Source organism: Drosophila kikkawai, chromosome 2L, assembly GCF_030179895.1.
Source record: "Drosophila kikkawai strain 14028-0561.14 chromosome 2L, DkikHiC1v2, whole genome shotgun sequence".
Lineage (NCBI taxonomy): Eukaryota > Metazoa > Arthropoda > Insecta > Diptera > Drosophilidae > Drosophila > Drosophila kikkawai.
This window is the reverse complement of record NC_091728.1, coordinates 2,647,798-2,670,253: the sequence shown is the minus strand read 5'-3', so window position 1 is coordinate 2,670,253 and position 22,456 is coordinate 2,647,798. Positions and strand designations below refer to the sequence as shown.

Sequence of the window (22,456 nt, the reverse complement as noted above, 5' to 3'; positions counted from 1 at the left end):
AGTGAATCGTGCCACACGATCCGATCCGATCCGATACGATACGATCCGTTGCGAGGCGATGCGAACCGCAGAGACATCGGCGTCCAGACCATCATGAGTTGGTTACGAGCACACCACCGACTGACTGCGATTGGATCCTCCAAATAACCAAAAATAACAATTTAAACCCAACAAACCACATATATTTATAATGATAATAATGTAACAAGAAAACCAAAAATACAGAAAGAAAGAGTCTGCAGAGGAAGAGATAAACAGGAAAGGCTTTGCTTGGTTTTTGGGTCAATTCGAAGGAGATAATACTCTAAGAGGAATTGATTTTGTTGATCTATATTTGAGATATATCATTAACCATAAATATAATCAATAGCCCAAAAAAGAAGGAATTAATTCTACTTAAAAAACTAAATACATTTAAATGTATTCTAATTTTTTGTTTCTTTCTTGGTTTCATTATTTTTCCTTATTTGTTAGCAAAATCTTTTAGCCCTATTAAGTAGAGGTTTACGCCGATGGTTAAAGGCATCGGCGGCGGCGTAGAGGTCAAAATGACTCGGCGGCGGCGGCGTAGTAGTCAGAAAGAACCGGCGGCGGCGGCGCGTCAAATAAGGCAAAAAGGCCATTTTAATGAGTTATTTATTTTTTTTAAAGTTTTATAAAGAACAATGACACTGAAGGCCGCGCTGAAGCTGCGCCGATGCCGCACCAGCGGCGCGCCGCGGCGCGCCGTTATTTTCATAAGTGGGCGGCGGCGCGGCAAATAAGGCAAAAATCGGCGGCGGCGGCGGCGTGGCGCGGCGGCGTATATGTCTACTATTAAGCTCCCTCGTTGTAATTTTTAAGCATTTATAAAAACCTTCATAACTTACAATAGTCATCATCAAGTAATGACATTTTAATAAGCCATTTAACAACATTTAATTTCGGTGGCCTTTTGTTTTTATTAACCAGCTAAGTATTTGAATTTTAAGATATTTTTAAGGGTTTTTTTTACTTCTAACTTAAATGTAGGTTATTCCTCATTTGGGTGTTTATTTTTTCTACATTAAGTACTAATTTTTTAATTTATTTATGCTACTTTTTATTTATCAAATAATATTATTACCAGACGAACATATATTTCAATCCTTTTAAAATATAAATGTTTAAAAAAAAATAAATTTAACTAATGATAGTCACACAATTAGTTGAATTATAGAAATTATAGGTAAGTCCCTTTACTTAAAAGTATTACCCAAGTCAAGGTAGTTCCCAAAAAAGAATAAATTCAAGGATTTCCGAAATAATTATCATTATAAATCTTTACTGCTTCATTATAAAGTACATTACCCTTACAATTTTTATATTTCCCCTTGAAACAATCAAAGATTCCCACAAAAAAAGAAATATATAAATTCAAGGAAAAGAAATCTTAAAAATTTATTGATTGGCTTGACTGTAAGGAGATATGCTCGAGCCCTCTTCCCTCATTAAAACATACAATGTAACTTGCCAGTTCCTTAGTTTCCCCTTGAAAATAATCCTAGTTGCAGTCAAAAAAAAAAAATAAAAATAAAAAAAAAACCTCACTACCAAGACCACACATAAAAAAACCGCAAAGAAGCAGTTAATCGTGGAGCCAGGAGGAAAAACCAACCGAAAAGACGGCCAAGAAATGGTCAGCCGTCTCAGTCAGCGTCGCAGTCGCAGCTAGGAGCGGCGTAGGCAGAGACTACTGCAGAGGATCGGCAGCAGAGAAGAGTAGCTGCAGCTTCAGTTTCCCCCAAAAAACCAGAGATGACTTGCTCCAGCTACCGCTGCTGATGCTTTAAACATTTCAATTTCTTCATGGTTACTACCAACTATATATTTTTGACGCTGCTCTTGGCCAACTGCTAGCGCCTCAGTCTCAGCCTCTGCCTCTGGTGACGCCTCTGCCTCGGTCGACGGCGGTCTTGGTCGTCGTCTTGAATTTTTACTTAATTTTTATTTCACGCGCTGCGCCGCTATAAAAGAAACTGCAACAATCGTTGTGGCATGCAGTAAGAGGTTCCGCGTCGAAGCAGCAGCACCAGTAACCAGTCAGCAGTCCAGTCACCAGTTACCAGTAGCAGGTTCCCCAACGGATATAGCCGAAAAAATAAGAAACACAAAAGTCCAACAATAATGCAGTCCAGTTGTGTGGTATGTGTGATCATCTCAAGTCAAAGTGACTCCCGTGACAAAAGTGTTTGAGAAAGCTAAAGTTCTCCCCCAATCAAATCTTCCCCTTCCTCCCTCAGTTGGTGGTCGTCGTCTTGGCCTTGGCCGCCTTGGTGGCCGCTCGTCCTGAGCCGCCGCGTGACTCTTACAGTGCTCCGCCTTCCAGCAGCTATCAGCCAAGCGGACCCAGTGGGGGCTATGGCGCCCCAGCTCCTCAGTATGGACCTCCACAGCAGCCACCGGTGGTGCACAAGCACGTCTATGTCCATGTGCCGCCACCAGAGCCGGAGTACCAGGCACCCAGGTAAGTTGAGATTCATGGGGGATTACAACTAGATCCTTGTAGGGTTTAGGAATTATAGGGAATTTTTTGAGACGGAAATTTAGGAAGAATTTAAGAAAAAGGGTTGAAAAATAATATTTTAGGATGCCTTAGGATGAATCTTAAATTAGTTTAGAGTACTTTCTTGTCCTTTAAAATATTAACAAGCACTGAAAAACATTACAAAAACATTTAGTTTATCCAATTTTTTTAGGCTAGACTCTGTAGAAAATATAAACCTCTGAAGAAGTTCTTTAAAGAGCCCACATATCATTGTTAAATAATTTGTTATTAAAAATCTTGATGGGATCATTTCAATTTAATTTGTTATTTAAAAAACTGTATGGGATCACTCAAGTTTAAACGTAAAACCACTTTTAAAACCCTTCAATTCACACTCTTTACCCTTATACCTTTCCCTTTCGTGGTTTTTTGGATCATTATATATATTTTTTTGTACATCTTGCGTGTTGAGGAGCGATTACAAGCGATCTCGCTTTATTTGTCTTGTTCCACTTATGATTGGCAAAAAACCCGAGACTCGAAACGAAAAAATCACATTGTTGTGTGTTATGAGTATATAATCCACGCCACTTATGCAGATTCTCTCACAATTCAACTCCAACAGCAACCTCCAGCGATGATAATAAGTAGACAAAATGTTGCAAGACCCCACCCAGGTCTACGCCAATCATCTAATCCAGCTCAGGGCCCTTTCAGTTCACTTATTCCCACATTTTCAGGGTATTTAAAGAGTCTTCTTCAAGGAGGAAAATTATTTAATACCACAGAGAAGCGGAGAAGCCAGCGAACTCAGTAAGTCTGGTGTCTTTCTCCAAGCTTTTCTCGGCAATTCAATGTTGTTTTGTTGTGTTGTCGTCTTTGTTGGTAGCAATGTTAATTACCCCGAAAAAGGGGGAATGATATGGCTTTGCAGGCCGCCTAAGCGTGACTAAAATGTTACCTAAGCTGGATAGCTCCTCCGCATATATGTATCTCAAAGAGAGTACAATTTCCAAGCTAATTATCAAACGGAGAACAACGCAATTACCATAGGGAGTTGGGGCTTCCCTTACTTTATGTAAACCCTCGTCTCGGGGCAACGATTGTTGTGACAGTCAGTTGTCATCATCATCATCATTGTCATTATCATCACAGCCCGGGGGCATCTTCATCCGATTAACCAAACCTGACAGGCAGCTGCAACAACAGCAGCCACCAGGTTGGTTCACCATTTTCGGCAGGTCACCATTTATGGTCATGGGCATGTCATTTGCATATACTCCTCGCAGCGGAACTCCTTTCTCCAGAGATACGAGAGATGCAAACAATGTAGGAAGTGGGGAAAAACCATTTAAGATGGATATTTTCGGTACATATGGTAATGAGTTTGGGGAAACTAAGTGAAACTAAGGCTGTTACTTCCGGTCAAGACGGAAATTTTAAAGGAAAAAGGTGTGAAAGCCTTACAGTGATAATTATCGATCTCATATCTTTTATGTTTTCTTTTTCTAACTTTTCCTTAATCCTTAATCTCTTCTAGGAAACCCCTGTATGTGCCACCCCCGCAGAAGCACTACAAGATCGTCTTCATCAAGGCTCCATCCCCGCCAGCACCTACTGCTCCGATCATCCCCCAGTTCCCACAGAACGAGGAGAAGACCCTGGTCTATGTGCTAGTCAAGAAGCCCGAGGAGCAGCCCGAGCTCATTATCCCCACGCCGGCGCCCACACAGCCCAGCAAGCCGGAGGTGTACTTCATCCGTTACAAGACCCAGAAGGAGGAGACTGGTCCGTATCCCAACAGTGTGGCGCCACCGGCACCCGAGTATGGAGCACCAGCTGCCCCGCCCGCGCCCTCGGCGCCCAGCAGCTCATATGGAGCCCCATCCCACTAAGGAGATCGGAACCCAAACTGAAGTCCGATTTACGGCGAAAACTGAAACCCAACTCCCACTCATGGCAAACTGCATATATAATCCTTATGTGTATTATATTTTCTGATCTGTTTCAAATGACTTTAACGCGTGACAAAGTTTACAACGAATATCCCTCAATTTTCCCCCGAATTCTTACCTCTGAAGTTGTTTCTAAACCACATTGTATGAGAATGTTTTCCATATCTAGGCTGTTTGTTTCAAATTGTTTGTTTTAGTCTTAAGTCTTAGGAATTTAAGCGAACGATGCGTTATACACTTTAAAACACACCCTCGATACACTCACTGCGAAAAGACGAAAGACGACACTTAGCCTTAGTTATCGATAGAGATATCGATCCCGATGAACGAAACACGATATATACATGATACATCATGATTCTTTTCATCACACAAATGCATTTTCATCTAGGCAATTTTTACCTATCCCCATATTGCTATTTTTCGCACAGCGAAACAATCGAAAAAGCTACAAAAAAAATGTATAAATGAAGATAATTAATGATACTCAAGTATGTATAAATGTTGAAAACAAAAACAAAAAAAAACATCAATGGCTAAATAAAAGTTTAACGAATTATTTGTATTTGAATTGAGTTTTTATTTTAAATTAATTATAGTACAGAAGTCAGCAAAATTCTGAGGAAACAATTTATTATTTTGAAAGAAATTGGCAAGCTAAAAAGTATAAATATCTATTTACCATCGACATTTTAATATAAATCTCCTAGTAATATAGATTTTTCCCTTTTCAAGCCTCTGCACATTTCAAACTGTAACGCTTTTGGTGTTGCCACCTGAAGCTCAACCGTCAGATGGCGCCTCCGAAGTAAGTGTAAAACTATACAAAAGTGACTTCCAAACTGGTTAACTCCTTTCACTTGACTTTAAGCCCCTTAGCTCTCCGATTTCGTTTAGTTTCGTTTGCTTTTGCTTGGATTACAATAAAATTTGATTTACCCAATGCAGTGAAAATGTTTTTCACGTAAATTTCCACCTCAAGTTTTATGATAATTAGTAAGGAAACACTTTAAAATCGGATTGGATTACCAAAGTTTTTCCTCGTACCGTTGTACAACCTTAATACCAATCAGCGAGGACCACTTTAATTGAGCTGTTCCCCGCTGTCCACTTCCACCAACACTTTGGCCAACAGGAAAAATGAAAAAATAGGGAGAAAAAATAAAGGTAAAGGTAAATCCGGAGACCAGAGTGCGGACCAAACCCATTCCCGGACCCCCGACACATGCTTTTAAATACAAACGAACACACACTCGACAACGGCTCCTTCACGAGCCTGCCAAATGTAAGCGAACTTAAAAACACATCGTTTGCATTTGGGGCCTCCTCCCTCCTCTCCATAACCCCCTCTTAGTCCGCCCCCTGGAAAATCCAACCCCTCCCTACTCCATCAGCAGCAACAACTCCAAGCGGCACTTAAGTGACGCTCCAGCAGCTCAACTATCACCGTGTGTTTTCACGTGTGCGTCTTCTTATTCTGTTTACTACAGGTATTCTGATGGAAAACAAAGGTATATTGTATCTGTGCTGATGGAACTCTGTTTTTAGCAAAAGTATAGTTATTATATTTGGTATGGAAGCTTGATATACTTAAATATATCAAATTATAATAGTAAAATAATTATAGATATTACAAAATATTAAATATGGTATCTGTGCTGATGGATCTCTGTTGCTAGGAAAGCTATAATTGTGAGTTTTGGGATGCAGGCTTGTTATGTTATAATATATCAGATTATAATGTTAAAATAATTATAAATAATGAGTATTAATTAATAATGTATCTGTGCTGATGGATCTCTGTTAGAAAAGCCATATTTAGAAAGTTTTATTGGTACTTTTTATATTTACAAGGTACCTCTCAAGTCCAACTCTTTTCATACTCCTTTTCATTTGTTTTTGTTTTTTTTTCTGATGTTACCTGCAGCCAAGCTTGTGAGCATTTTGATGTCTCTACAATATAAACATCATTTGCGTTGTTCCTTTTGTTTTAGCCTCGCTGATTTTCTGTTTACCTGAGCTGTCAAAGCTTGTCGTTGACCAAAAAAAAAAAAAAGAAAATAGAATTTCCCTAAGAGCGGCAGTCAGGAAGAGTGAAAGTCCATCGTCCTACCCTTCGTGGAGAAGGATTTTGGGAGCATTTTTCTCTCCAACTCTCTTCTTTTGTGGCACGCCTGCGCGTGGAAATCGCTTGGGAAACCCAAACCCAATCGTAACAACCGAAACCGAAGCCGAGTTCAGTTGCCATTGTAATGCCAACGCTGTCGGCACGCCTTTGGCTTTCTCGCCTCGCGGGTTTCTTTTATTTCTGTTATTCGTCGTCGCAGTGAAGTGACAGGAAAATCGGAAGAAGAAGAAGAGGGAAAAGCAAACCAAATCCCAGCAAACGTCGTGTTAAATAAAGTATAAATCATGGCAATACGGAAGCAAGTCAAAGTCCAAGTCGGAGTTGAGCCAAAGATGAAATCAACAGCGAGAAATTGCCAGTCATAAAAAAAAAGGGTTTGTGTTTGTTCCTGTTCAGTGAATGAGCCTGTGTGTGTGTGTTGTGTTTGCGTGCCAGTGTGTGTTGTGCCAAAAGGGAAATCCCTTAAACCCCCCCACCAGAAAAGCCTTAACCCCTGACTTCGGGCTAGAGACTCCCCTATTGTGCGTTCTGTGTACAATTAGAAGGCATTGCCAATCGATTTGTGTGAAAAGCCAAAGCTAAAACTCAAAAGGTGGACGACGCCAATCCTCAAACAACAACAAAAACAACAACAAGACCATATAAAAAAGGAGCCCAGGAAGGCAAAAAATAGAAAGAAAAGAATGGCAAAAGCCACCAAAGAAGTTCCCTTTTTTTAGTTGGCAGGTGCGCGTAGTCTGAAAAATGAAGTTGAACCGAACCCAAAGTTGTTGCCTGTCATTCAGGGAAGAAAAAGAAATGAAATGGTTGGGGGAAACTCAGGGAAACTCAGGGAAACTCAGGGAAACCCAGGGAAACCCGGGGAAAGTCGGAGAAACTCAGGGGCCAAAATAGGACCGTGAGTCCAGGGGACAATATTAATGAAAGACGTTGCAAAAATGTCACGTTTCTCCAAGTCAAATTGAAATAATAATGAAGGCATTGAAGAAATGTCACGACTCTGACAGAAAAAGTCCAAAGGAATTTACATGAATATATAAGAATATCTCGAAAGTAGAAGAACAACATTGAACATAACAAGTAAAGTTGATAATTCGAGTAATATAAAGCATAACAAGCTCAGATAAGAGACAGCTCCCGGGTTCCCCCTTGGGTTCTCTGAAATTCCTAGAGGGGAATTTCCTAAATGAACTTGAAGTTTGAGTGACATATGACAAGAGGAAGCCCAGAATCCCGGAAGAACACTTTCAAGATGATTAAAGGAATTCTTTAGGGAAACAAAGAGAGAGTAATGAATAATTAAAATTATTATTAGGGATTGAAACTAAATATAAACTTTAATAAATTGGCTAGGAAAAGTATGTGCTTAATGGAATTAAATAAATATTTAAGTGGGGAAAGTAAATTTAAAAAAATAATAAACCTAAACAGTAAAAAAATATATTTTAAACATGAAAATAATATACACTTTTAATCTAAGAAAAGTTAATTAACCTAATTTATAATTCTACAACAAATAAATCCTATTAAATGAAATAAACCTTAAATAAATACCCTACAAGGCTAAACACTTTTACTACCTTATAAACCTCTTAAAAATTAACTCAAAACTGTGGAAAACCCCCCCTGGGAACCCCTAAATACAAAAATGTTGCACGAAAACTTTTTAAATAGAAATAAACTGAGACGAAATACGACAAGTGTCCCCAAAAGAATACTTCTCCTTGTTCATAAAGGCATCCAAAGAACAGCAAATAATTTCAACCCGTAAAATCCCCAACAAGTTCTAGACATAAATTTGATTTTATGCACAAGATGCTACAAGTGAATAAAACACGAGCTTAGTGCCCGGAGTGACAGTGCGAGCATATGATAGTGATGATAGTACAGTGAAGCATGTGCCCAATAAACAGATGTGCCCATAACCATAAAGCGAAAGTGTTATGGCCATTACCGAAGGGTCCTTTTGGCGGCATATCATCTACCAAATAACTTGTGCCTATTGGCCCGGACCGAAATCGCAATTTATGACGGGACCAAACTATTTAAAGAACCATAAAATTTCCCCCACTCAGCGTTATATAAAACAAACAAACTTTATGGCCAAAGACGGCGACGATTGACGATTTTAAGCAATGGTCATAAAACAAAAGCCAGGATTTCGGCTTCCTTATTAACTCCCAATTTTATTTCCTTTGTCGCCCCCAAACAAAAAAAAAGGAACGGAAAAGTGCTTCCAGCCATAAACCAATCTCCACCAACTGTGGCAACCAATAAGCTACGACGAACCACCATGGCCACCGCCAGCAGTAGCAGCAGCAGCATTCCCGCCCGGAACGGTGGCTTCTGTGGTGCACTGCAGCGGGCCCCACCGCCCATGCCCGCCTCCCTCAGCCGCCGGCTGAGCAGCCGCGAGTGCTATGGCGTGGGCAAGGTAAAGGTCATGCTGCGAGTGGCAGAGCGGGACAGGAACTCGAGCGGATCTGGAGAGCCCGAGTACATGGCGCTGGACAAGAAGAAGCGACAGGTGACGCTCACTGATCCCAGGAATGTGGTGTGTCCGCCGCCGCAGGCTGCCCAGGAACGGGCGCCCATGGTGGCAGCACCCAAAATGTTTGCATTCGATAATCTCTTCACCGCCGAGGATAAGCAGGTGAGTTTCGAGAGAAATTTAATCCCTATAAAATGTAGAGATTTTAAATTCCATTATTTTGAAATCACACCTTAAATCCTAAAGCCTTGAAGAATTTATGGAATTTATGTCTATGAGTACGAGACACTCAAAAGCTTTTAATGGATTTTGTGAACACAGAGGCTTTATTTTCTTCAGAAACATATTGTTTTGCCATAAAATGTTTTATATTTATTGTAGGAAATTATTTTATATCTTTAAATTATGACTTTTTCCTTTCTTACTTTTTTTTTAATTTTCGGAGCAACTTAATTTATATATTATTTTATTTAAAAATAAAATTCAGCCTTAAAAAAATCATTTAAAATATATAAAATGCATTTTAAATAATAATTTCTTTACTAAAAATGGGTTTCACACTTGCCAACTGCAAATGAAATGATAAACAATACAAATTAGTTAAGCTTTTAGTAATTTATGAAAACACTCAGTCTATGTGTGTTATTCTGTGTAATTTCCACGTTTATTTGTAATTACAATGTAGGCCTAATTAAACAAATAAGCCATAAGCTCTGTAAACGAGCTTAATGACTTGAACTAAGTTACAAAAAAAAGAGAATATATAAAAATGAAAGTTACAAAAATGTTTACAATAAGAGAAAAAAGCAAAGTGAAAATTAATATTATTTTTAACGCTTTAAAAGCAACCAAATAAATTACATTTATCAAAATAAAAATATTACACATCAAATATTTATTTACAATCACAAAACCTCTACCAAAATTAATAAAATAATATTAAGATACATCTTGACATACAAAAGATACAATATTCGCATCTTTGTCACTCCCTCCAGATGAGTTCAGCTATTTAACTTGTTATGGCATTACAAAAGAGGTGTTAGTAATTCCTGAGAATAACAAGTCACCACAAAATGCGACAATCAATCTTCATAATTCATACGGAAACCGAAGTTCTATCCCCAAGATTTATGACCCTTGAAGTGCAATCACTCATAAGGCAATCCCCCTCAGAACAGTACAGAGCGAGAGGAGGAAAGAAAAGAAAGAAAAATACACCCAATAGAATTAACACATACGCGGATTGTCCTCCCCCATCGGATCTAATCAGCAATCGAATTAACCCCGCAATCGAACCCATTAGTATGCCTTGTTAGCCACCACCCACTGACCTCAACTCGGCACTTCTCACTCCTCAATATACACTGGAAATAAATGTAATAGAAGTGATAATGTTTACTAACAAATTGAAGACTCTTGGGAGGTTGGAAATAATACTTAATATTTTTTTGAATTTTTTTTTTAGATAGTCTCGAAATATTTAAAAATATTCTGGCATATGTTAAAACCTTTTTTTTATGAAATTCTGGAAGCTTTTAAATTTTCTGTTAATTTTAATTATAATATTAATATTTATAATTATATATAACCTTATTACATACTCTGGAAATATATGAAACTATAGTTATGACTTCGCCTAGCTATTTTACTATCTTTTTCTATTATTAATTTTTTATCAATAAAATATAATACCCAAAAAATAATAAACCCCATTTAAAGTAATATTTTCTCCCTGTACATCTCATATATTTATATATATTCCAGTCGGATGTGTGTGCATCGGCGTTGAGCGAAGTGATACCCGCCGTGCTCGAAGGCTCCGATGGTTGCCTGCTAGCCATGGGATATCCAGGCACTGGACAGCCCCAAACGGTGCTGGGCGAGGTGGGCAGCCCTGGCAGCAGCAGTGGGGGAATGTGCTCCCTGGGAGCGGCCCCCTGTGCCATCGCCTGGCTGTACAAGGGCATCCAGGAGCGGCGGCAAAAGAGCGGAGCACGGTTCTCGGTGCGTGTGAGCGCCGTGGGCGTTAGTGCCACCAAACCGGATGCCCTCTCGCAGGACTTGCTCATCTCGCATGCAGCCGGTAAGCATATGGACAGGGAGCTTGAGGATCCAGGAATGGGGATTCCAGGATAAAAGGGAGAGATAGTTGTTTGACTTTAAGAGTTTTAGTTAACTAAGTTTATATATAATATATAGAAAGAGTTAGCAAAGTTTTATGGTCCTTAATCGGGTTTAAAATGTAATACAATTAATTAACTAATTAAAAAAGTTTTCTACGAGAAAATTGGCTAAGCTAATATTGAGTTCCTTCAACCTTTAGCAACTCGCATTGCTTAATTTCCATCTCTCTGTTTAATTTAGCTTTTTGTACCCTTAATTTCGGCTACTTAAGCTCCGACTCTGGTCCACCTGTTAGCTGCCAGCGGGCAAAATCGCCGGCAGGATGAATGGCTCCTTCGTGAATGGAGATTGGGGTTGTGGGGGAAAGTGTGGGTTAACGCGGAACTGGGGAACCTGGGAACGTGGACCTGGGGGCGTGGCGTAATGTTGCCCCTGGGCCAAACAATGATGATGATGACTGGGGCGGGTTCGGGGTCGTAACTGGCCCAATTTGAATAAACTTAACCTGGGCAGTAGCAGTTCCCCGCCCTCCCTATCATCACCATGAAGCCCCCCTCACACTCTTTATCCCCGTAGAATACGGCGTTTATTCCCACATAAAACCTAATGCCCTTTTCATTCACTCCCCGCTTGTTCTCTTCTGTTTTCTATTTTTTCCTTCTGGAACTCCAACTCCACTGCCAACACCGACTCCGACTCCGATGGCTACACAGAATCTGACGACTCCCCGGGGATTTATTTGCGTGACGACTTCCTTGGCGGTCCAACGGAACTACGTGCACCCACCGCCGAGCGTGCGGCGTTGTTCCTCGACTCGGCACTGGCCGGACGCTTAAAAAGTTCCGGTTCCACGGGATCCGGGTGTACTTCTTCTACGCCAGCGGGATGTGGTGGATATGCTGCCCCCTTGGAGTCCGCCCTCATCTTTACGCTGCACGTCTACCAGTACAGCCTGTCCCGTAAGGGCGGTGGTAAGTGTCCAACACATTGTTGTTGTCATTCTCTCCTTTATATGGGGTGTTATGGTTTAAGGGGAAAGGTTGCCAACAATGTTGCAAGTTCGTGGGAATTTTTTGAAAGAAGTGTATAAATTGTATCACATTTTATTTATATATTTTTTTTTTAAATATTTAGTTTTAGAAACATTGTTGACGAAAGAAAAATGTATAAAAATATTTGATATAAAAATTATAAATGAAACATTTTTAATATTTTTAAAGCTAAAAACAATAAAAACAGTACAAGAAACAAATATTTAAAATAACCTTTTTATATATTTGTAAGATATTGAAATTTTAACATTAAAGGCAATCATTTTCGATTTTCTAAGATATTATAGTTCATTATAAAGTAAATATATCATTCTAATATAGATTTAATATATCAAAACTAAATTCAGGTCTCAAAATCTAGTTCTTTTAAGAATGTCAGTGTATTCATAGCTACGGTTTTCTAAAGATTCCTTTTCCTTCTTGTTATTGCTATTGTTGCTGCTGCTGCCACTCAAGTGGCCCGCTAAATGCTTCACTACCACTAGACGGCAGCGCCATTAAAGTGTCGCATTTCCTCCACTCCAACACCCCAAAACACCCCACCACCCAACACCCAGCGTTGCCCACAAACCAAGACCAGGACTCACACCCTTTAAAAACTTCACTTCCTTTTATTCCTTCTTTTTATTTAAACACGGAGAAAAAAAAGCAAAAAAAGGCAACTGAGCTTTTTTAAAAGATTTTCATAGAAAAAATAAACTTAATACAAAAATTTAAGTCGGTAAAATATCAGAAAATATAATTTCTAGTGAAGTCTTTGTATAAAAAAATATTTCTTTTTAAAAAATACTCGTTTATACATTTTTTTTCCCTTCTAAAGAAAGTTTCATAATTTCGTTGTCTTCATTTCTCTCTCTGTACAGTGGCTGGCGGTCGGAGCCGTTTACATATCATCGACCTAGGCGGGTGTGCGAATCGCAGCGGGGGGCTGCCGCTGTCGGGGATCGGGAACATACTGCTGGCGATACTATCCGGCCAGCGGCATCCCCCACACAAGGACCACCCGCTGACGCCGCTGCTCAAGGACTGCCTGGCGCCCATCACCTGCCATGTGGCCATCGTGGCACATGTGCGGCCGGAGCAAAGCTACCAGGACGCCCTATCCACCATTCAAATTGCGTCGAGAATTCATCGCTTGCGTCGCAGGAAGCACCGTGTCCCCATGCCCCTGGCTGTGGGATTGGCCCAGGGTCTGGGCGGTGGTTCTTCTGCGGGCTCAGGAGCGGATCCCTCAAGCTCGGAAATCTCAGCCGACACTGTCATCTATATGGGGCCCAATGACGATGCCACGGATGGTGAGCATCCGCCCGTATATCTGCCATCGCTGAGTGCCGGCGACAATCGGGCGGTGATGAGCAAAGCCCTAAAGGGTAGCGGCATGGAGAAGCCCCCCTCGAAGTCGGCCACCAATAGTCCCATGATGATGAAGAAGGCCATGGCAGTGGAGAAAGGTAACTATTTTTTTGTAAATTATAATTAGCTCACAAAAAGAACCAAGATTCTTAGTAAATTCTTTAGAAAATATATTAATTATTATCCTAACCAATCCCCTTCCTTTCTGCCACTTAATCCTTTCCAGCTAAAAAACTTCCAGGAAGCAATACGGGCAGCCTGAAGCGTCAAGCAGGAGCAGGAGCCTGCTCTTCTCCATTGATTCCCCACGAGCAGCCACAGTTACAGCAGCAGCAGGTCGTCATGGGTTCACCCATTCCGATACCCAGGCACATGGTGTCCAAGGGATCGATGGTACCCTCCCCCAAAGGCTCACCGCTGCGCAGAGGAGGTGCCCATCCCGGAGCTGCTCTGGAACAACTGGAGGCTGGAATGCGAAAGATCACCGAGGAGCAGTGGATTGATGGTCCACGAGTTTCCCGGGCCAAAGTGGCCGAAGCTCGCCATCTAATGCGCGAGGTTAATCATGTGAAACAGTGCGAGACCTGGGTGGATGGACCCAAGTCTCAGTCCTGCCGATCCCTCACAGCCGGCAACCTGCCAGCTGCGGGTGCAAGTCAAACGCAGGGCTATGGCTTCATGGATGCCCACAAAAAGACCATGATTCGGCAATGGGTAGAGAATCAGACATCGCAAGTCTTCCAAAGCACCGTCTCCGCCAGCAACTCACCCACAGCCCTGCACTGGAAGCTGTCGCAGTTGAAGCAGAAATCCTTGGATCTTCCCGACAGACCTGCCTTTCAGACAGAACCCTCTTCCTTGGATCTCAATCAGCCGTGCTTTGAGAGTCTTCCCCTGCTGGATCCTGCTCCACCGGATGGCGATGAGGATGAGGACAGTGGTCCCTCGGAGGTTCCGCCTGCTCTTCCATTACTGGATGATCCCCTGGGTTCCAGGGATATCTCCCAGGATAACCTGCAACGAATGCTGTCGCGGCATGTGTCCAGAGAACAGCTCCATGAGGCAGAATTTGTGGCCAGTAGAGCCTCTTCCTCGCATCATCCCTCGCAAAGGAGTATCGATTGCGGTCAGCAGGTTACAGAGGAGGAGATAGCCAGGACTATGGCCAGAGATCGAGACCAGGAGCTTGGGGCACATCCTCTGGCTGCTCTGAGTCATTGCGATAACTTGTCCTTTGTGTCTAGCTTCAACATGGCCTGCGAATCCTTTAGCGAGTGCGGCGAGAGAGCTAGGTGAGTTGCTAAACACGAATCGTATTTTAAAGAAATTCCATCGTAACAGGATTATTTAATTTATTTAAACTCCTAAATTAATACTCCCCTTTCCCTACCTTATTTTCTCCTTCCCCTAGACACCAATTCGATCAGCTGGCCCGCCTCCACGAGATCTTCACCTCACAACTGGCCATGGCCGAGGTCACCCCCTCAGCCGCCCTTTTTCGAACGGATGTGGGCAGTGTTTTCAGTGAACCCGTCTACCACTTTAATGTGGGCCAAAGCAGCGTTTGCAGTGAACCGGCCTACAGACTGACACCCAGTCCCCCAAAGCAACCATCGCACAGCCCCAGCCAAGGATCCCTGCCCAGCCTCAATGGCATCATGGAGATAGCCGGCATGGATGACTATGCACTGCTCCGGCAGCCCGATGGAGCTTCGGATCCGAATCTGCAAAAGGGTGAGAAGAGATTTACACCGCAGCACGATGATATATGTGAGTTGGATGAGAAATCTATGGCGGCGGCGGTGAACAAGCGAAATTCTCTTGAGGATGCCCAACACAAGCTGAACGAAATCACGAATATACTCCCCCTGGCCGCCCAATCGCGTCTTCCCCTGCTGCCCTTGAATACCAGTTCCGAGGCCTATGACAGTGGTCATGACTCCAATTCCACACCCAGAACTTCCAAACATTCTGGGATTTCAAGAAGAGCCGAGAGTGGTTATCATAGTGTGGCCACTGTAAGGGATTCGGATGAGAGTAGCTTCGCATCCGGCATGTCCAAGGGTCAGAGGCATCGCATAACGATCTCTGGTTCGGGGGCAGTAACAACAGCCTCGGGCAATGGCCATTACCAGCGGCACAGTCACAAGAAGCGACATCGCCAGGATCATCAGGCGGGAGGAACTAACAAGGGCCTCTGCAACTGGCTCCTGACACCGTTCTCCTGCACCTATCCAGAGACTGAGGGTGAGATCAGCGATTTTTAGAAACAAAAATGTTAAGATACACCGCATCCGAGTCCAAAAAAAAAACACCCACCAAAAAAAGAGAAAATCCGAGCTAGTCCAGCATTCAAAATGGCCAAACACTGAACACAAACCAAAAAAGGAACAAAAATATCATAAAGTTTTAGGTAAACGACTAGGATGAAGGGTAGAAGGATAGAAGAATCTTTGATAGCGACTGATTAAATTTTACTAGGCGACGGCTGCCACAACAAACAAAGAAAAACACAAACGAAAAACCAAACACAAGCAAATGAAAGCGAAATCTAAAACCAAAAAACACATGCAATTTTAAAGTAATCTAATACCTAACCCAATTACCTAAATAACTCATAATAACAAGCATGGGTTTTCCAGCTATTAAGACAGTGGAAAATTCTGGTAAAATCAGCAGGAAAATGCTTATAGAGATTTAATTTTCTTAAATGGAAAACTGAAGAAGAGAAGAAGTAAACATATCTATACTAGGGGAAAAGCAGAAAATATCGGTATATCGAAACTTTAAGAATATTTTAAAACGATTTTTTAACGTTGCACAATATCAAATTGAGATAAAGACATAATATTTTAGTTTTTACAAACGTAAAACTTCCTCCAAATTTTTTTCAGAATTTTAAAATCAAGCAACTCCACTGTCTTAAGAGTTATAAAACTAACTATGCTATAAATCAATCGAATCAATCACTCGACTCACTCACTCACTCACTAAATACACGCATAAGTTCAAACGGGGCTTTAAATATCTTAAGTTGCCAGCTAGCATAATGGATTGGGGTAATCGGAATCGAAATCGGGATTATATGCCATATAAAGAAACTAACGGAAATGGGACTCAAAAGCCCGCTGCTCTGTGAGAGCTAGACAAAGTTCTCGCCTGGAAACTGATTATCCCTATTGTATCTATAAATATTGAACATAAAATATATAAATTAACATAATCAGGCTACACAATCACTATGACTTTACAATGCAGAGATACATCTATATACATACACTATATATACACTATATATACATGCATATATCATATATATAGCTTATATTTATTGTTTTAGTTTTGGGTTATTTGTTCGGGCAGTCGATTTAAGATCAAGTATGCTAAATGTTGAATGTTTGCTTATTCAAACGATTTATTGCCAATTATAAGTTACCAAATGTTTAAATTAATTGTTAGTTAGCTAAAGTTATATACACAAACACACACACACACACATCTACTACTAATCATGAAGAGCGACAAGAACCACTGACTATAAAAGCGAAAAGCTGGGAGAGGTTTTTTGCAAAGTAGACAAATGTTAAACATACAATTTTGTTGCCATTTTTGCCTAAATAAACTATGTTACAAATAAAACGAAAAATCGAACAAACGGAAGCATAAGAAAATTCAACACAAAAAAAAATAAATAAATTATATATATATATTTATCAGAGATACATATAATATACATAAGGAGAGCGGCGAGATTTTAAGGAAACTTAATGCATATTCTATATATATATATAAACATATTAATATAAATAATAATAATGAATGCATGCATGAATGAAAGAAAGCCCGGAGGATCTCTGGGTATAGCTACAAATTTTTGTGCCGCATTTTTCGTTTCATTTCGAATATCGATCGTCATTAACTATAATTATTATCGAGACATTCCTTCATTGCCTTTTAAGTCAGCGTATCATCATCAGCATATAAAATACAGCAAAAAGCGAAACAATGTCTAAACACAACACTAATTATATTGCATTATCCTCCATACATACTATTTCGTACAATTATTATTATTCCACAATTATCAAGCGTAGTTAATCACAACATCCAATCTCCCGCTCGTCTATGCTTTAAATTTTAAACATAATCACCTAAAATCTAAACCCATACCACCACACACTTCTTTCAAGCCCAAAAAATTGCAATGTGCAAAATCCTGCAAAAACCCAAAACCTACATATAATATACACTCATACATACATACATACATCTATGATGGAGTCGTCGACTTCGACGCTGAATACAGACTAATTATTTTTTATAATATAAACAAATTGACAGCTGGTTTTATTGCTAACTGGGCGGGCAACACGTTGAATGGGGGATGCTATGCTATGCTATGTTTCTGGCTTTTGGCCAGGAGGAACGTTATTTGTGCCTCAGTTGTTGGGCAAATAAAGTTGACGTTTTATAGATAGAGACATGTGCGATACACCCATCCGATGTGTGTTTGTGCCGTAGATCTAAACGTGGCAGGCACTCACTCTCCACTCCACCCCGGGAAAACTCCATCTCCCCTCGGAGAAACAGATGATGGAAACGTGCGGGCGTACAGAGACTTGTCGAACAATAAAACACGAAAAGGAGAACAGCACGCCGGAAAAGTGAAGTTTGTATACTCTGCTTAAAGGGGGGAAAAAATATAAAGGCTGGATAAAGCTGGAAACGCAGTTTTTACAGAGGGGTAAGTATGCGGAAAAGCCAGCCAAGTTGTGTTTACACTCTCCTCAATAAATATGTTGCACTGCAATCTTTTGTAGCTGATTGAAGAAACGTGATCTGACAATGGTGCATAAGTAGATATTTAACCAGAGCTCGGGTCTAGAGTTTCTTTATTTGGTTTACTTAGCAAACATTGAAGTTTAAAGTGGTTAATGGTTTAAGAAATAGAATACACAGCTTTTCATTCAAAAAAAGAATTATTAAGTATTAAATAAAAGATCAATTTTTGATCTTTAAAACAAATCATTTGGTCTTTTTTATTATTAATAACTTTTGCTATTTATTTTGAGCTGTAAATCACGAGTCGGATGTTAAGATGCCGAAAAATATATAGATATATCGATACTGTATCGATATGTTATATAAAATACCTTATATATATTTTAGCACTTCCATATATGGGCACTATACTTATATTATCCAACCACTATAATCATAAAAATGAGACGAATAAATTAAACAACATTTTTAGATATTTTTTTTATGATTTTATCGATCAACTTTTCAATGCTTTCGATATACAACTTTCGATACAGTACTAAATATTTTGTCGATAATTTTTTTTTTTACTTCTTCTGTCGATAATCATCCCAATCATCCCATTAACCTCATAAAGGTATTATAAAAGTGAAGTAATTTGAGGTACAATTTGGTATTATGGATCAAAAATAACTCTAATGTCCTGCTCAGAAACCAGTACCAGCACAAAAATGATGTAATTTACTTGTAACAGCCCTTTTTTTACCCGATCCTTTACTTCCTTTTTTAAAGAAAATCTCTAAACTTCTAAACGTATTTGACAACAAAATCCAACTTATATATACCATCCAAACTGGACACTTAAATAGACGACTTGACTCCTTGAATTAAATTTGATTTGAACTTCCTCGTAAATGTTCAAAACTTTCAAAGTACCTTCCATCGCTTAGAGTACAACAATAAAATGTGTTGGCACCTTCTGGCAAATGCCGCCCGCGTTCTACAATGCGAAAAACTCGTATAAGTAAAGTTCTGCGTTCTGGGTGCCTGCCCTCCTCCTACCCCCGTCACCCATTTACATCCTTCACTTTTCCCATCACCTCCATCCATTTTACCATTTCCATTTGAGTTTTTTTCCACCCCATCCACCTCGGCCAAGGAGCCGGCAGCGATTTTTCTTGTTTGCTGCCATCGTCTTCGTCTTTTGTCTGCCGCCCTTTTCATGTCGCGTTCCTCGCAAACGTCGCCATTTTTTTGCAGAAGCCGAAGCAGGAGCAGTAGCAGCAGCTCCTTAGCTCCTGTCCCGCCGCTTTTTGTACTTTTACAACCCTCTTATCGGGAAAACTTTAAATTTTCGCATTCGCAATTCGCAGTCACAAATGCAAATGATGCCCCGCCCACCAATCTACACTATGAGAAATGTGAAAACATTTAAATTGGACTTCCTGTTGGGTTTTCTTAAATAAAGTAAAAGGAAATCAATTGAAATGGTGGCCAAAAGTATGATACAATGAATAAATTTGAGACCATAGAGATTCTATAGCATTCTTGGGATAGTTTTTTAGAAGATTTTAAATCCAAACAGGATAATGTTAAATCTTTGATAGAAAATCAAATTAACAGAGAATTTATAAGGTAAGGAAAAAATCTCTCAAAACCAACAGATCCCATCCATGATCTTAACTACCAAGATCTTGAACAAAATATTATAAATATATATTTTCCTTATATTTAGGAAACCTTTTTTCCCCCAAGTGTACATAGGTTAGGGGGAAAAGTGGCAAATCAAGGGAATGAGAATCCTGGGAGATCCTATGGCTTGCTCTCGGGGAGTCGAGTCTGTTCACCATATGTTGCCAATTGAGGCGAAAATCGAAAACTCGTCTATGGTATGGAATTGTTTATGACCCCAGCGGATTGAGGACATTCAGGGACTGACTTTCTTTTTTCCTATAATATGGCATTGGCTCCACCCCATATCGCCCACTATTCCATCACCCTTTCCCTTCTTACTTTTTCTCCTGCATTTTCCTTCAACTTTTCCCCATATTTTCCCTGGGTTTTTTTTTTGCTGCTGTCGCCTTTTAATTATGGCTCGCAAATTATTTTCGAATTTTTCCATCATACTGCGGAAATAAATGTTGACTGCAATTTCCCGGCACACCGTCGACCCTTCAACCCAATTCCGAACAGGATGGAAAAGGATTCGAACCATTTCTTGTATTTTTCCTGTGTGTGCTTTATTTTTTTTTGCTTTTTGCTGCACTTTTCCCTCACTCGGTTTATTTTATATTTTTGCCAGGTAGCAAGAGTTTCCCAGAGTCCAGAGGAATTGGCAGAGCTGGGAGTTTCCTGGAGTTCTCGTTGTTGTTGTTGCCGTTGTTGTGACCTAAAAAAATATTCACACTCACTTCACTTGTCAAGTTGAATAAAGCAAAACGCTGCCCTGAAATCATGAGCGTGGGAGGAATGCGGAAGAGCGCCATAGTTGGGGAGTTGGCAAAAAAAAATATACTATATACATATATATGAAACTCTTATATATGCAAATACAGCGCATTTCAGATATATAATTCTGTTTGACCCGCTGCAATCTGGAATAAATCTAGCTTAGGGAAGGTAAGGCTATGATTTATTCCATTGCTTAGCTGATGTAAGGACAAGCATTAGGTACCTAGGAGCTTGAGACTGATTTAATTCAACATTAGATATCTAAAGAAGAATATCAGAGTGTTTTTATGATTTTACATGAATGTAAAGTTGATTTATTAAATAAGAAACATTGTTAGAATTAAAAAAACATGTATAAGGAAGGCCATAAAATATATAGATTAAAAAGGACTCTAAAGAAATACAAGGGGTTTCTTTTGAAAGTATTCGTATTTTGTAGCATACTTTTAATTAAATTTAAACAAAACTCCCGTAGACTTATAGTTTTCTCTCGAACTGTATCTGTTCTATTTGTTTGTGTGTACAACACTCATTAAAATCCGTCCCACTTGCAATTAGAGTTTGTCATTTGACAGCAACGCGAAAAATATATACATACATACATAATATATTGGTGACAAGCGAGCAACAAATAATAAAAGTGACAACAAACATCGAAATCAACTCAGCGTTTGGGAAATTACCATTTCTGCGGGGCATCGCTGATAAATGTCATCACCGGTTTTCCCATTCCGAGTTTTCCACAAGTTGAAAAATGGGATTTTATAATTTAGAATCCGTTTTCGATTGGATTTTATATAATAAATTGCTGAATTTTAATTGGATTAGATTTGTCAATAATTTTGGGTTTCATTTTATTTAGAAAATAACTTTAGAATTTTATATCAATGCCCAAAGTTACCTTTACAAAATAATCGAAAATCCCATAATTTATTTAAATCTTTAACTGAAAATCACTGAGCCCCAAAAATAAGACATCAATAAAAGAGTTCTTTATTTGAATTACCCTAATAAAATGTACCTGCATTATTATTCATTCCCTTTGAAACATTCTAAATACTTTCCCATCCGTGAAAACTCTCCATTCTGCTCCACTCACCCGTTTCAGCCCAAGGAGAGAAAGTATACGAGTTAAAGTACCCGCCACAAGTACTTATCGACAGATACCGTATCTAAAGCGTACGATTGCCTTGTTATCCTAGCAGGGAATCAATTGATAAGCCCCCCGCTGAAAGACAGAAAAACCCCAACGATTCCGTTGCGATTTGAAGCGATGAATCAGCCGAGTGCTTTGAGCCAGTGACTTGGGGGCACTTATTGCGCATCGGTAATCGCCGATATATCATTATAATGTGTGGGTGACACACCAGGGAAGCCATAGAAGTTAACTCCCCCTCAATGCACTCGAAGAAGTCGTAATATTCAATTTATTGTATGCCAAAATCAGGTATGAGAGATAGATGTATTTAAAGAAAGTTAATACTGACTTTGGCACTAAGGGAATGGTTTAGATATATGATTAATTTACCTTTCTAGCAAAATCAAAAAGAAGACCACGTCTTTCTTTCAAGTGCAGGACAGTATGAGGTTTGTAAGCAATTAGAAAAACATGAGCAAACATGAACACAGCAA

The 22,456-nt window shown here is 39.8% G+C and overlaps 2 protein-coding genes across 2 annotated transcripts; both read left to right on the top strand.

Annotated features, from left to right (window-relative positions):
- Positions 1-2,033: 2,033 nt before the first annotated feature.
- On the top strand, positions 2,034-4,730 carry TwdlE (TweedleE). Its single transcript, XM_017173918.2, has 3 exons — positions 2,034-2,163; positions 2,262-2,485; positions 4,047-4,730. The coding sequence occupies exons 1-3, from the start codon at positions 2,146-2,148 to the stop codon at positions 4,399-4,401; spliced, it is 597 nt and encodes a 198-aa protein (XP_017029407.1). The 5' UTR covers positions 2,034-2,145; the 3' UTR covers positions 4,402-4,730.
- A 2,068-nt stretch (positions 4,731-6,798) lies between these two features.
- On the top strand, positions 6,799-16,844 carry LOC108079684 (kinesin-like protein CG14535). The gene is made up of 7 exons (XM_041776042.2): positions 6,799-6,963; positions 8,810-9,242; positions 10,848-11,166; positions 11,921-12,178; positions 13,123-13,710; positions 13,839-14,904; positions 15,024-16,844. The coding sequence occupies exons 2-7, from the start codon at positions 8,883-8,885 to the stop codon at positions 15,877-15,879; spliced, it is 3,447 nt and encodes a 1,148-aa protein (XP_041631976.1). The 5' UTR covers positions 6,799-6,963; positions 8,810-8,882; the 3' UTR covers positions 15,880-16,844.
- Positions 16,845-22,456: the final 5,612 nt, after the last annotated feature.

Coding starts and splice junctions, on each gene's coding strand:
- LOC108079684 (XM_041776042.2), top strand. CDS start 8,883: ATGGCCACCGCCAGCAGTAGCAGCAGCAGCATTCCCGCCCGGAACGGT. Junction 9,243..10,847: donor TCACCGCCGAGGATAAGCAG/GTGAGTTTCGAG, acceptor TATATATTCCAG/TCGGATGTGTGTGCATCGGC. Junction 13,711..13,838: donor GGCCATGGCAGTGGAGAAAG/GTAACTATTTTT, acceptor AATCCTTTCCAG/CTAAAAAACTTCCAGGAAGC.
- TwdlE (XM_017173918.2), top strand. Junction 2,486..4,046: donor CCGGAGTACCAGGCACCCAG/GTAAGTTGAGAT, acceptor AATCTCTTCTAG/GAAACCCCTGTATGTGCCAC.